At 45.0% G+C, this 14,710-nt stretch overlaps 1 protein-coding gene across 1 annotated transcript; it reads right to left on the bottom strand.

Moving 5' to 3' along the window:
* Positions 1-4,911: 4,911 nt before the first annotated feature.
* Positions 4,912-7,881, bottom strand: LOC109751850 (RGS1-HXK1-interacting protein 1). Its single transcript, XM_020310731.4, has 9 exons — positions 7,518-7,881; positions 7,355-7,421; positions 7,118-7,195; positions 6,355-6,407; positions 5,947-6,030; positions 5,790-5,842; positions 5,639-5,703; positions 5,475-5,533; positions 4,912-5,247 (listed from the first exon to the last, which is right to left on the bottom strand). The coding sequence occupies exons 1-9, from the start codon at positions 7,812-7,814 to the stop codon at positions 5,158-5,160; spliced, it is 846 nt and encodes a 281-aa protein (XP_020166320.1). The 5' UTR covers positions 7,815-7,881; the 3' UTR covers positions 4,912-5,157.
* Positions 7,882-14,710: the final 6,829 nt, after the last annotated feature.

Here is a 14,710-nt window from a genome sequence, read left to right as displayed (position 1 = left end):
GCTGAAGGTCTAGGTGTGCCTCGCGGCTCTGGGATGTGCAGGCGAGCTCTGCAGTCTGTTGCATTCGTCAGCGAGGAGAAGATCGCCACCAAAATGGAATACTTGAAGAAGACGTTTAGGTGGTCGGATGCGGAGGTTGGCATTGCTGTGTCCAAGGGCCCGTTTGTGCTGAAGAGGTCAGAGGACATGCTGAAGCGCAGGTCCGAGTTCCTTATCTCAGAGGTGGGGTTGGAGCCGGCCTACATTGCTCATCGGCCTTGTATGCTCACTTACAGCCTGGAGGGCCGGCTCAGGCCCCGGTACTATGTTATGAGGTTTCTCAAGGAAAATGGATTGCTAGATCATGGCAGACACTACTACAGCATGGTCTTGTTCAGCGAGAAGGTGTTTGTGGAGAAATTCATATGCCCTCACAAGGAAGCTGCACCACACCTTGCTGAAGACTATGCAGCTGCTTGCAAAGGGGAAGTGCCGACTAGATTCAGATTTACATGAACCAAGAACAGGGTATTGATTTTTGAAATGCATTAATAAAGTTGTTCTATGTGTTCTTTAATTAGGCAAATCTAACATAAAAAATACCATTTGGTCTAACCAGATGTGTAGCTGCGGTATCTCATTTGTCAACGGAAGGTGCAAAATAGGGATGCTCCTTCTGTTATAGCTTCCATTGGACACTCTTAGATTTATAAGCAGCTTGCCTTATAGTATGCCTTGTATGCCGATCGATTTATCTCCAAATAAAATAGAATGTAGAGACCACATTGCTCTCATATTTTGCGAAATATGTGTGTACAATAGTGCCATTTATCTTTGTATCACTTTATTTATCTTTGTATCAGTTTACTTATAGTCAGCCATCCATTGGCAGTTTACTTCCCGTGAAGCACCTATGTTGTTTGAGACTTGATGGAAACAATCCATGTGCCTCCAGGTGCTTTATCTTCCACAGTTTGGTTAGGTTTTGGATGGCTCAACTGCCGTAATTAATGCACTCTTCTGTCATTGGTTGCAAACTCTGGTTTTTTATTACCGTTTAATGAGCAGGGTTGGGCTTCCTGCCAGTAAAAAAACTGAGGAATTTTTTTTTCCAAACAGAATGCACATCACAGTAGGGATCCCACAGCTGAAGAGTATTACAGTCTGCATTTTCATAGGTGAGATAAATAATTCGCCCTTTTCTGCATGTTCATGACAGCCATATACCATCTAGGGACATCTGCTGTAGGTGATTATAATTGTTGTCGTAGGTCCTTATGCCACAAAGCTGCTGTTGTTCATAGTTGGGTTTCAAATATTCATGCATGGATGGATATGAGAAGCTGACTGTTTTGTTTGGTTTCACTGTTTTTAATGATAGTTAAAACTAACATCTAATGCAATTTTGAATTGTACAGATAAGGAAATAAAACATTCCCTGAGTTCTGCGATTGGCCTAATTGAGTTGCGCAGATTCAGTATTGAAGATTTTCCCTGACCCCGAAATGGTATCTTCTCCACTGAATCTGCCTACAAAGTATATATGAATCACCATAATATCCTGCTGGACAACCCGCATGCTCAAGTGGTGAAAATGTCTTCGGAGGGAGCAAAATTTTGAGAGCTGCCAAATAAGATTAAACATTTCCCGAGCACATCTAGTGGGGTAACTATTGAAGGACTAGTCTTGTTCATGTGTGGGGATATGGAGTCATTAAAGCATAACATGAGTCTAAGAATGGCTGCTTGCAGAGGACAAGCGTCAACTAATTTCAGATTTACATGAACCAAGAGTGTGCTATGAAAACCCTCCTGCTTTCTGCAGTATCTTTGTTTGACGGAAATGTTATCTGGCGAACATTCCCCGGGAGGGGGGTGGCAAACGAATTGACAGTTTTAGTTGTGAGGCGAGATCAAATGGTGGCAGTTTTTAGAAGAAAAATGTCTTCACAGGAGAAAAGGTCATGTTGTTCTGAAGAAAATGTCATGTGAATCTGAGAAGCTGACAGCAAAAACGTTCGCCAGCTATTGCGGTCCTTGTTTGAAGAGATTAAATGTTGTGAAAGAATCCATGCTTTACAGCTTTGAATCACTTTAATCCTTCATTTCTCTTGTACTTCCTTTGTAAACTAATATAAGAGCGTTTAGATCACTAAAATGGTGATCTAAACGCTCTTATATTAGTTTACGGAGGGAGTATATTTTAATGGCGTGTCGGCTGATACTTTCAGTTCTCAACTGATCTCAAAAACTGAACAATCCACTTGTAGAGTTGTTTCCTTGTTTTCTCAGCCGCAATATAATGTGCCTGCCTACCTACCACAGCGCAACGATTTTTCTGGCCTGATGATGTTGTTTGTTGGTTTCCTTTCTGTTAAAAAAGTATCTATCACTGAACCTCTTTCAGTCCATGATTCTGCCCGGGTAATTTACATACTCGTTTTTCCAGAAGTACATGGTGCAACAGGGCAAGGTCCAAACCGTCTACGGCACATAATTAAGCTCGGCTTGGAGTAGTAGATGTGGTTACTCTCCACCCCACCATGCTGGTCGCTCTCACAGCCGACACGTGGACCGCCTTGGAGCACGCCGAGCCCAGGAACACGGCATGGTCGCCCAGGCTCTGCCGTCCTCGGGGCTGTACGCCTGCACCGCCTCCCGGCTGCCGGCGGACGGCGAGGGGGTCATCAGCAGCAGCGGGATAGCTGGAAGCGGCGGCGCTCCAGACCGCGCAAACGGCAGCGAAGCGCGCGCAGTTGTGCGCCGAGGAGCAGCCGCGGTAGACGGTGCGGCCCCAAGGAGGTCGCCGGCGGCCATTGAGTTCTTGATTCTTCGTCGTCGTGGAACGTATCTGGATTGCGTATCGTTGGCGGCGAGGGAGTTGGTACCCAAGTGGGGCAAAAGCGCACGGGGGTTTGACATGGACCCGAAATTTTCAAAAGAACAAAAAGTAATACATTGAAATTTCCAAGTTCTGGAAAAGTTTGGAAAAACATATGTATCTCAAATGCACATCTAGATGTACACTACCTGCAAATTTTCATTAATAAATATATTTTTGTGTGCTGCATATAGATAAACAAAATAGACATCATTACTTTATAATTGTTTACAGGTACGTATTGAGAATGCAGATATTTTTGTGAAAAAAAATAAACGCTCATATACACGCGTATACACTCATCCCTATGAACGCACACACGCACATCCAAAAGATTGAGCCCGCATATTATCTTGAAATTTACAAAGTCATCATATAGGCACCTCATCATCGACGGGAACATCTCCTCCCACACTGAATGTGCATCGCCGGAAATTCGAAAATAAATTCAGGAATAAATACGAGCACCAGGATTTGAATCCTGGTGGGCTGAGATACCACAGTTCCTCTATCCATCCAACCACAGGCTGGTTCGCAAAAATAAAATTATTTTGGAACCTTCATATGTGTTCTTTTCTAGGTGCGTGAGGAGATGGGATCAGTTTTAGGAAGAACAAAAATACTCACCGAAAAATATAGAGAAATAGTAACTAGCTAATGTTCGCCAGGGTCGAGGAGGGCGACCCTGGCGAACGCACTTCCCACCGTCGCACGCATCTCAACACCGATGCAAATGGCCGGAGGCATTCCCTGTCTGGCTATTGCAGGTGAACTCTTATTTTATTTTCTTTTTCCAAAAAGATGTAACACGGGCGCAGGTGAGGATTCGAACTCACGTCGAGCATGGCACTGGGCTGAAGAGTAGGCTTGCGGACATTTGTGTTAAAGCTTATATTTATATACATCATGGCATTTTTTAAGTGTTTTCTTTGAATTTTTTTCCCGAAATTACTGATTTTTTTTACTTCATCACATAGCAGTTTTATTATAAGAGGATGGCATTTGTATTACTGAGACAACAACAGTTTTGTGTTTAACAACATGGCAGTTTTATTAATAAGAGCGTGGTATTTTATTAATAGTAGGATGACATTGTTATTATTATGATGATGCCATTTTTTGTCATTAAGACGATGGCATTTTTAATAGTGAGAGGATGTCATCTTTTATTTTTAATGGCATGGCAATTTTTATTAATAAGAGCATGCCATTTTTTTATAATAGGATGACACTTTTCATAGTGAGAGGATGGCCTTTTTATTTTTAATGACATGGCATATATTTATAAGAGCATGTATTTTTTTTATTTATAATAGCATGTCATTTTTTTATTTGTAGGATTTTATTATTTAAGATGATGACATTTTAATACTGAAAGGTAGCATTTTTTTGTGCCACGTTTTTTTACAAACAAGAAGTTTGGGTGATGACTAGGAACATGGCAACTTTTGTGGCGTTTTTCCATTTTTCTGATTTTTGTTTATGGCATTTTCTAAAAAAAAACTATTTAATGGGCCAATTGGGGGGTCGCCATGGCCCTCCCATTGGCGAAACGAGGGAAACGTTTGCTGGGAGGACCTCCACTGGCGAACGAATGCGTTCGATGGGAGGCTCCTCCCAGCGACTGCTCGCCAGCTAAGGGGTCCAAAATATAAAAAGCACATCTGACATTTATATTTGACCAAGAAATTGCTAAACAAAATGTAGATTTATATTTTTTAAATGAGAATATGTGGATTGTGCAATACAAAATTAATATCATTGGATTGGCATTCAGAAACCTCTTTTCATTGTGCCCAATTAATCTGTATCTATTATATATTGATTCAAGTATAATTGGACCAATTGCTGAACAAAGGAAATCAACACATCTTACATTACAATGCAACATCTTGAATCTTATATATGGTTAGAATTTTGTGATTTCATAAAATCCTCTATATGACAAACTGGAGTATATTTTCCCGCAAAAGGAAAAGAAAAACTGGAGCATATAGTGTCAGATCCTCCAGCACCATGCAAACAGATACTAACGAAGAGAAAACTGCAAATCATACCAAAATATATATTTAAAATAACATCAACCAATGTCGATGAACAAAGACACCGCAGAGTGTCATCTGTTGCTGGTCAGAATTCAGCGCAGCAGAAGCGCATTTACAGGAGTGACAAAACTTATTGTTTCTTCCATTCCATGGGAAGATATTTTCTGATAAAGATCCGCCAATGGCTTGCACTTCATGTTCCTTGAGGTTAAAAAAGCAGAAATGTGACCGCAGGGACAACGGCGGAGACGGTTAGATAGGGACGCCATAATTCACAATCTTCGTCAGGGCGGAGTTGAGCACACGCTTCTCCTTCTTGACCTGAGAGGCTAGGCCGGAAATCTGCCGGGAAAAGAGAAAACAATGTTGACATGAACTTACATTACAAAATTCTCCAGCTTCACCAACAACAAAAAATTACATATATTTACAAAGGAGATGGGTGCAATCTATTGTGGACGGATTGACGAGCAAAGATAATAGTACAACTAGTCAACACATAACCTGTACATACTTGAAGAGGAGAATAGTAGTGCAATGAAATGCAAACTACAGTTATATCTACTGACCTCTGATCGAAATTCAGATGCATGTGCTCTTGGAAGCTGATCGAGAATTCCCTTGAGACCTAAGAGGGAGCATTTCAACATATGTAAGATTCAAGGCAAGAAATTTCCACACCAAATTCGAAGTCATTAAACAAAGCAATGGCCTCTCAAGGAATTCCACGCACCTACTGCTTGGTTTTCAATATCACTGATTTGCTTCAACTCACTTTGAATGGCACGCCCTTCTTCCCTGAGAAGGTGTACATCCATTCCAATGTTATATTAAAAACAAATAGAAACAGAAATGATAACTGGGTCAAACAAGGAACTACATGCCTGAGTGTATTCCATCCTTTCTGGAATCTTTTTTCTGCTGTTGCAGCTCGGTCCTGGAACCCATATGCAATAATTTAACCATGAGTAACATAGAAATTACAATTGCCAGGTTGAAAACAAATGTCTTGGTGTTCTATCTATACATAAAGAAAGTTACCATGAGTTTTTGGCTTTCATTCGACATAAGATTGACTGTTTGCCGCATGTGATTCACTTCAGCCTGGATGCCAGAAAGTAGGGTCTACAATACAGCAAGTTGCGTTAGACAACCCACCTATTATTATTTTTTGTTTCTAAGGAAAATCAACGCTGTTGTTAAAGACTGCAGGTACCAAAAACAAACTTCATAAAACCACGATCATTTATGTTCTAAAAACAGAAGGAACTGTATTATAACATGCTGATGCAAATAATAAAACATATTGCTCAACAGGTCAGAGTTAATCAACAAGTAGTAAGATATGACAAGTTATAAGATGGTTGATGTAGCTCCCAATTAAGCTTGCAAATAACTTGTCAATTCACAATGAAGTATGAGCTAATTAAACTGACAGGTAGTGCTCACCTCCTTGCTGACAAATACACGCCGTACACGTTGGATTAGGTAGCTCCTTGGCCCTGCAACGATCAATGACTCAGTTTCAGTCATACTAAATTTAGCAGTATACAAGAAAGCATCCAATTTTTCGGCCTTCATGAAACATCATGGAGCAAACTTCCACGGAATCAACAACATTGTAATTTGTACCGTGAAATGCTAGAAATTACACCTACACATTAAAGGTTGGATAATCTGAACTGAATTTCAGGGAAGCTGTAATATAATTCACCTAATCCAATATCAAAAGAATAATGCAATCAGACAACCTGAATCTACAGGGAATGGATATGTGCGCGATAATTTAAGTTGGACAGGGTTAACTGGTTTGCGGCAGTATCAAGGCATTCCAGTTAACTGAAAGAAATGAAACATAAGTTTTAAATTCTCATTCAAGATACAGGGGGAAATGGTTCAACATGTGGCACTATTCGCAAACAACTAAAAATCATTATCATCTACTCCCTCCGTCCGAAAATACTTGTCGGAGAAATGGATACAAATGGATGTATTTAGAACTAAAATACATCTAGATTCATCCATTCCTCGGACAAGTATTTCCGGACGGAGGGAGTACAAGAGTAAATAATCTGCAAAGCATTCCTCCACACGCAGGTACCGTATTTCTTTGTGAATAGCAAGCAATGACAAATCAGATTCTAATACAAACATCTCAATCTCATCCAACATAACGCCACAAAGCAAATGGGTTGCAGGGAAATGAGATTACTTTTGAGCAGCACGATTCCTGCAACCGTGGCTGAGCCTGCAGCGATGCCTGGATGCTCGATGGCCATGATGACACCCTCTGCAAAGGCAGTGACAATCAATACTTGATTTCAACACATGCAGCCCACAAATGCGCCGACGAGACATCCAAATCCGACCATTAGACATTCATCTGGCCGAAGCTAAGAATGCTGATCGGTCCACAAATATGCGATTTTGTAACACACGATCTGCTCACCTTTGATCTTGCCCAGCGCCATCTGCTCACGAGCAAAGTACTCCTTCTTCACCCATTCAAACTCTTCCTGAATGGAAAGAATAGAAGAAGAAGAAATTGGTTCGAGCTTAAGCAAATTTCGGTGAGATCGGGGCGAGGGGAATGGGGGAGGTAAAGGGCGGACCTTTGCGGCCTGGGTGAGGGTGGGGACGGCAGCGAGCGCGCCGGCCATGGCCGCGTTGGCGGCGTCGGACGCGGCGATGGCGGAGGAGTAGGCGTGCGCGTGGGCGGTGTCGACGGCGGTCCTGGCGGCGGCGGCCAGGTCGGCCCCGAAGGCCTCGCCCCGGCGCGTGTAGTCCGCGGCCGCGGCCGCCGCGGAGGACGCGGAGGAGGCCACCATGGAGGAGATGGAGCCGCCGCTCTCTGGCTTCTGCGGCGGCGGGGGCGAGTCGCCGGCGGGAGCGGACGGCGCGTCGGTCATGGCGGCGGCGGATCCGGACCTGTTTTGCGGAAATGGGATTGGAAAAATAGACTTGCGTACTGCCTGGAGCACGCTTTCAAGGCATGGACACGTATTCTCGTTATACGCATTCTATCTGTTCCCGCGGTAGACCAATTGACAAACCATTGTAGGTGAGAGGATGTTGATTTCTATCACAATATGAGAGCAACTCTAGCAGATGAAAAATCCGTCCCGCGAGATCGTTTTACGGTTCGCCCTAAAATAATTTTATTGGCAGTTAAGCCCCGGCGTAGAACAAATCTTGCAAACCGTACACGAAATCTAGAAGCTTAAACATAATTTCGTTCCCCTATATGATACGTCCAGAACACACCAGAGATCATCAACACAGATAAACTAATAAAAACATAAATAAAAAAATCAGCTTGACGTCAATCTATTTTTTCCAATCGCATTTCCGCAATAGATTGGCGTTCCGAGTACTCGCATGCCGATCGGTAGAGTGCGTTCGCGAGCTCGAATGCTTCCTCTGCCGCCTCGAGCCGTTCGATGGCGTTGTCTTTATCGGCCGCCGCCGTGAGCTCGATGCCCTTGGTGGTTGGCCAAAGTTGGTCGCCGAGCTCGTTGAAGTGGCTCCATGTGCCACGACTGCCTCTGTGGGAGAGCGGGTCGCGTTCGCGCACCTTCCTCGAGTCCCACGGCTCGACGGTGGGCTAGCTGGAGCTGCTGGCCTCCGCGTCGCGCTGGGCGCGCTTGCGCGGTGGTGACCCATCGCTGCCCCACGTCCCCTAGCACCTCCTGCTATGGATTTGCTTGATCTGTGCAAGAAAAAAACGGTCGAAAATCGCTCGCCGGAGAAACTAAAAAAGACGACGGAGGGGAGAGGATTGCAGCGGAGGTGGGCGGAGCTTATCCAAGATGGGAACCCGGCCTAAAACACACCCACCCCCTAAGATATAGCGGCGGACGCGGCGATTAGCGGACGAATTTTAGCGCATCTTTTCGGGCCCGAAGAAGCCCAAAAATTGAAGACGGTCGGAAAAAATAAAGTAGTTCAACTTTATCACTTAAACATTTTTTAGTTCATAGCAACGAGGAGCATTGTATATGCATTATTGTGGATTTGCGATAATGTGGCTTTTAAATCAGACTTCTCTTATTTTTTGCGTGTTCAAGTGGTATGTCAGCTTTTCATATGACGTTTAGAGTTTTCTGGACAACATAGTGCTACAATAAAAAAAGTTTCATTAATAGATTATTTCCACATTGACAAGGATTTAAAGCCATCCCCGGGTTTATGGTCATCAGTATGAGGGTGGATCACATTCATATCATTGTACGAGACTTCCTCGTCGTCGCAGCGATGCTTCTGGTTGAGCTACTGATGGTGGTTGTGAGCATCAGAGCTTGACGAGATAGCCATGCCATGCGGCATGAGCAGAGACCTCGTGGTCATGGGGCGATCCGTGCAATGAAAAGGAGATGTAACTGGCTAGTTGGAAGAACCTCCGTCAAACAAGCTATACCAGACATTGTTACCATTGAGGTTATTGCTATGATAATCACACGCCTTAGTTTCTGGTTGCCTCTCAAGCCTACCCAGCATGCATGGAGGGACCAAAAGGCCATGCCAAAGCATGGTCGCGTAGCTAGCTGTGTTCATAAGGTTCTTTTCAGTACCATGTATGTATGCGATGCATGATGCATCACTCAAAACAAAAACCCTAGTTGCTCTATGCTAGCTTCTCAAAATCCCCATTGTTAATATATAGTTTGTAGAACCTACATTGTTGTCGCTGTGTTCATCAATGCATGGTAGCTAATAGTTTACATAGGAGAAGTTATTATGAAGATTCCTTAGTTGTCTTCATATCTTGTTTGGTCGGAGACAACTATATATAAAGAAGAATGAAAATCTAGAGATCATGAGACATAAATTCACTGGTTTGGAAGGAAGAGATATTTTGGAGCGAGTAGGTGTGAGAGTTGAGAATCCGACTTGTTTTAGTAAGAGGGGAGGGCATGAGTTTTGTGTGGGAGATTTCTTCACAGCACATATTTTTGACCATTCACCATAAATTGTGTTATAATTAGTTAGCCAATCTCTCGTAATTTCTCACTAATCAAATAAGGGAAACCCCTCTATAATTCTCACACATAATATCCATTTGATAACAATAGAAGATTGAGACTTAATCAACGTCTATTCTCTTTATAAATCCCTCCTGCTCTAAACTTCCATTGTACTTTCCATTATTGCCAAATGTGTTGTTAAAATATTTTGATGATACTTGAAAATTATCCTAACAATCAAAACTACATTCATATGATGAATAAGAACACAAAGTTGACATTCTTCTCAATAAATATATGTTGGAAGATAAGTCATGTTTAGCTAATACATGATTATATTACTATTATTATTTTGCACTTTATTGTGTACAATGGATCCTGCTACGCGTCCGTCAGTTTTCGTACAATTTGTGTATGACACCATATACCGGTTGTCCATTCAATTAATTTTACAGCTTGGATGTATCCTACAAAAATCGGATGTGGTTCTATCGTATGCATACCAATTTTGGTGTACAATCCCTTCATACATTATTTGGGTATCTTAAAGTCACTCTTAAAAGGGTACTTTTCATACTTTCACCATCATGTAATGCTAATTGGGGCGGGCCTAGAAATGTACAAAGGAGGGGCTAAGCCAGGTCGTGCTAGATTATCAATACTCCAGTAATTTGGCAAAATAATAATAATACAAGCATGTCTCTTGCAGCACTTGCGTCTTGTATACTCTAAGAGCATCTACAGCTGGACTTGGCAAATCCGGCGCCTCAAACGCCCACGGACGCGCCTGGGCGCGTCCACGGGCCTGACGGGACACCCCTCAAATCAGTCATTTTCCATCCGCCTCTCTCGTATTTCATCCCCTAAATCCATACAAAGCATGCAAAAGAAATCTTACGTACTACATCTACATACTACCCTAGCTACTCTTCCTCGTCGGAGATGTCCATGACGACGGAGCCGGGCGTCGGCTGGACGGGCGGGTAGGAGGGCTCCGGCTAATCCCCCTGCTCGACCTCATCCATGTAGGTGAACATCTCCGCCTCGTCTGCGGCCTCTTGCGCCTCCATCTCGTGCCGGCAACGGCGTCTTGCCTCCGCAGCCGACACCAACTGGAGGGAATCGAGGATGGCCTGCTGCTCCGCCTGCAGATCCCCGTCGTCAGCGTCCCCCACACCCTCCTCCCCCGGCTCATCCCCCTCCTCCTGCTCCTCTTCCTCGTCCTCATCCTCCTCCTCCTCCTCCAACTCCTCCTTCAGATCCACTTCATCCGGAGGTAGCCCCGCGGCGATCCAGGCTTCGCGCCTAGCGCGGATCTTCTCAAGGAGCTCGAGCCGGCGCTCCGGCGTCAGAAAGGGCTCGCTCCTCACCCGACAGCGTGGGGGCATGGCTACTAGGCGGATGGGTGGAGTGGAAAGTGGCGGCGGACTGGAGGAGGAGGAAGATGTGGATGGATGGTAGGGTTTTCAGTGCCGTCGGTCGACTTAAATAGCCGGGCAATGCACTACGCGGCCCGCCGGAGCTGCGCCACGCGGCGCCACTAGTCCAACGGAGGAGATGAGTTTCGGACCGCCGGTTTTGAGGGCGTTTCCTGCTGGGACCCCTTCGTCAGTCTGATGTGGCTGGCGCGCCTGGGCGCCCCCATATCCGCCCCATATTTGGGCTGGATATGAGGGGTGCCGGTCAGCCCGGGCGTTTGAGGGGTCCGGTTGTAGATGCTCTAAAGAACTTCCATCCCTGGCCCTAGGTGTGCTGACGCTAATCAAGATTATTTGGAGCACCAATGGTGACATATCGATTGGGGTCAATGTGTTTAGAAAGATAAAGTCCTATCTCTCATCTTTTCAGGGGTTTATGCTCCAATTTGCGAGGTGGAGTGCCAATGGCACCGCTCATCTGACGGCATGGGAGGCACTCAGCCAACAAACTAGGTTTATTTCTTATGATGTAACCCTACCTGGTTGAGCATGTTTAATTAGATTTTTGATTTTGTCTGGGGGTGAATAAAATTTCCTAGAGAGCATTACTAGAGAAATCAAGGTTACATATGTATCAGTGCTTTTCTCACATAGAGGTGGTGGATTGCATTTGTCTCGATGCGGTCGGTGGCACTGTGGGATAATACGGAGCAACCGTCACGGCGTCACTGACGATGGTCAGCAGGCACTACAACCCGATGAAACAGACACTCTATGAGTTGGACAACATGAGCAATACCTCGCGGCCGTCGGCTGATCATTGAACAAGGCAAGAGAACGTGCAACAAAAAAGTTGGAAACTACCAAAACAAACTCCACGGAACAACCTACCAGATTATTTCCACCTACTAATTAAATATCCATCCAATGAGGTTGTTCTGGTGATCATAGTGTGCCTTAGTTCCCGGTTCCCTTCCAAGCCTAGCTAGCTAGCTCCAACATACATGGAGAGATCAAAAGGCCATGCCAAGAATGATCGATTAGCTAACTATGTTAATTAGATGCATGCATACCATGCATGATGCATCACTCTTTTTTTTTATAAAAGACCTAGATGCTCTCTACTTAGTTTCTCCATACAACTCCATTCTTGGTTTACAATTTAAAGAACCTCACCGTTGCCCGTGTTCTATTAATGCACGACGTTAGCAGAGAAATAATTACAAAGATTTGGTACTTGGTTGTATATCGTGTTTGGTGGAGAGAATCAAGGAGAGAATGGAATTTAAGACCGCAAGATAGAAAGCAAATATGGCATAGAAAAACGAAGAAGAGTTTTTAGATCGTCAATTTGCATAGCGACAAAAAGTATATCTTTGGAAACTTCATTTAGTGAGAATCCAATGATATATTGTTAGTGGCATATAGGACATATCTCATTAGACAAATTGTCGACATAAACCGGATGGAGCTGGTACGATGTTTTCTCTTCGGCTCTTTAGAAAGCCTTACTTCACGATACATGTGGGCAAAGCAATTATAATATGAAAGGGTCATCGCTAAACTTACAAGTGGGTCGTCCCATGAATGCAAAACCTGGGTGCCTGGTCTCTTCTCCAACGGGGTGATTGTGGAATATGTGAGTAGTTGCGTCATAGAAAAGACAGCAATACCGGCACAGGAGAAAATAATACTCCGGAGAATGCCGAAGACCCAGACGCCCTCATCGAACCAGCTTCCGAACAGGAAGATAGGGAGGAAGGGCATAGTAACCCCGATAAGCCAGTTGGGAACGATGACTCAGAGGACAACAACTATATGCCACCCTCCGAAGACGAAATAAGCCTCGCAACGAAGACTTCATCATGCCAGAAGAACCCCTCGAGCAAGAACGCTTTAAGAAACAGCTCATCGCAACCGCGAGGAGCCTGAAAAGGAAGCAGTTACGGCTTCAAGCCGAACAGGAAACACTCAACGACAGATGGACTCAGGTCCTAGCAGCCGAGGAGTACGGCCTTGAGCGCCCCATAAAAAGCTATCCTAAGCGCAAACTGCTACCCCAATTTGACGTCGAGGCGTGCGAGCCTATAGCACCAGCGCGTAATACAGCTGATAAACCAGACCGGCCACCCCATGGCCGCAACAAAACGGCTACACAAGCCAAACACCAACCCACATTACCCCGCCGTAAAGGAAGGCAGACAACGGCCCAGGATTACAACTATGAACTACGGCAGGACCTGGACGCTAGGGCAGGCCTGGCCAGAACAATTTATGGCTAAAGGGACATGCCCTAACACAACAGGATGGCTATCAGGCCCGGCGCGACTAACACAACCTCCCTCTGGGTGAAAACCGTTTAGGGACGTTCGCCGAACTCCGCCGAGACACCGCCCGCTACAGAGGCGCCGCTAACCCTTTATGCTTCACTGATGAGGTAATGAAGCACGAATCCCCGAAAGGGTTTAAACCCATGAATATCGAATCATATGATGGAACACCAGATCCCGCAGTATGGATTGAAGATTTTCTTCTCCATATCCACATGGCCCACGGTGATGATCTCCACACCATCAAATACCTCCCACTAAAACTAAAGGGACCAACGCGGCACTGGCTAAACAGCCTTCCAGAGAACTCCATTGGCAGCTGGGAGGACCTGGAAGACGCCTTCCGCGATAACTTCCAAGGTACATATGTACGGCCACCAGGCACCGATGACCTAAGTCACATCATCCAGCAGCCCGGAGAGTCAGCCAGGAAGCTCTGGACTAGGTTCTTAATTAAAAAGAACCAAATTGACGATTGTCCGGACGCAGAAGCCCTCGCGGCCTTCAAACACAGCGTCCGGGATGAGTGCCTTGCCCTACACCTTGGTCAAGAAAAACCAAAATCCATGGCAGCCCTTACCGCTCTGATGACCCGCTTTTGCACGGGAGTAGACAGCTGGCTCGCTCGTAGAAGTAACAACACCAGTGATCCGGGCACTTTCAAAGTTCGAGACGGCAACGGCAAGCCACGACGCAATAAACACAAGTGTCGAAATAATAATGAAGGAACGCAAGACACGGCGGTCAACGTCGGATTCAGCGGCTCCAAACCTGGTCAACGGAAAAAGCCATTCAAGGCAAACAGAGACGGACCATCCAATTTAGACAAAATACTGGATCGGCCCTGCCAGATTCATGGCACCCCCAATAAACCAGCCAATCATACCAACAGAAGCTGTTGGGTCTTTAAACAAGCGGGCAAGCTTAATGCCGAACACAAGGGGAAGGGGCCGCCCAGTGATAGCGATGACGAAGAGACTCGCCAACCGAACACCGGGGGTCAGAAGCAATTTCCCCTCGAAGTAATAATAGTAAACATGGTATACGTGACGCACATCCCAATAGGGGAGCGCAAACGCGCACTACGGGACGT

The sequence above is a fragment of the Aegilops tauschii genome, chromosome 6 (genome assembly GCF_002575655.3).
Source record: "Aegilops tauschii subsp. strangulata cultivar AL8/78 chromosome 6, Aet v6.0, whole genome shotgun sequence".
NCBI classification, from domain to species: domain Eukaryota; kingdom Viridiplantae; phylum Streptophyta; class Magnoliopsida; order Poales; family Poaceae; genus Aegilops; species Aegilops tauschii.
The sequence above is the reverse complement of the archived record's forward strand: the minus strand, read 5'-3'. Positions and strand labels throughout refer to the sequence as shown.

Bases quoted from the DNA above. Each gene is read 5' to 3' on its own strand.
- LOC109751850 (XM_020310731.4), bottom strand. From the start codon at position 7,814: ATGACCGACGCGCCGTCCGCTCCCGCCGGCGACTCGCCCCCGCCGCCG. The intron at 7,422-7,517 runs GTCCGCCCTTTA...CTTTCCATTCAG, and splicing joins CCCTCACCCAGGCCGCAAAG to GAAGAGTTTGAATGGGTGAA. The intron at 7,196-7,354 runs GTGAGCAGATCG...CTGCCTTTGCAG, and splicing joins GGCGCTGGGCAAGATCAAAG to AGGGTGTCATCATGGCCATC.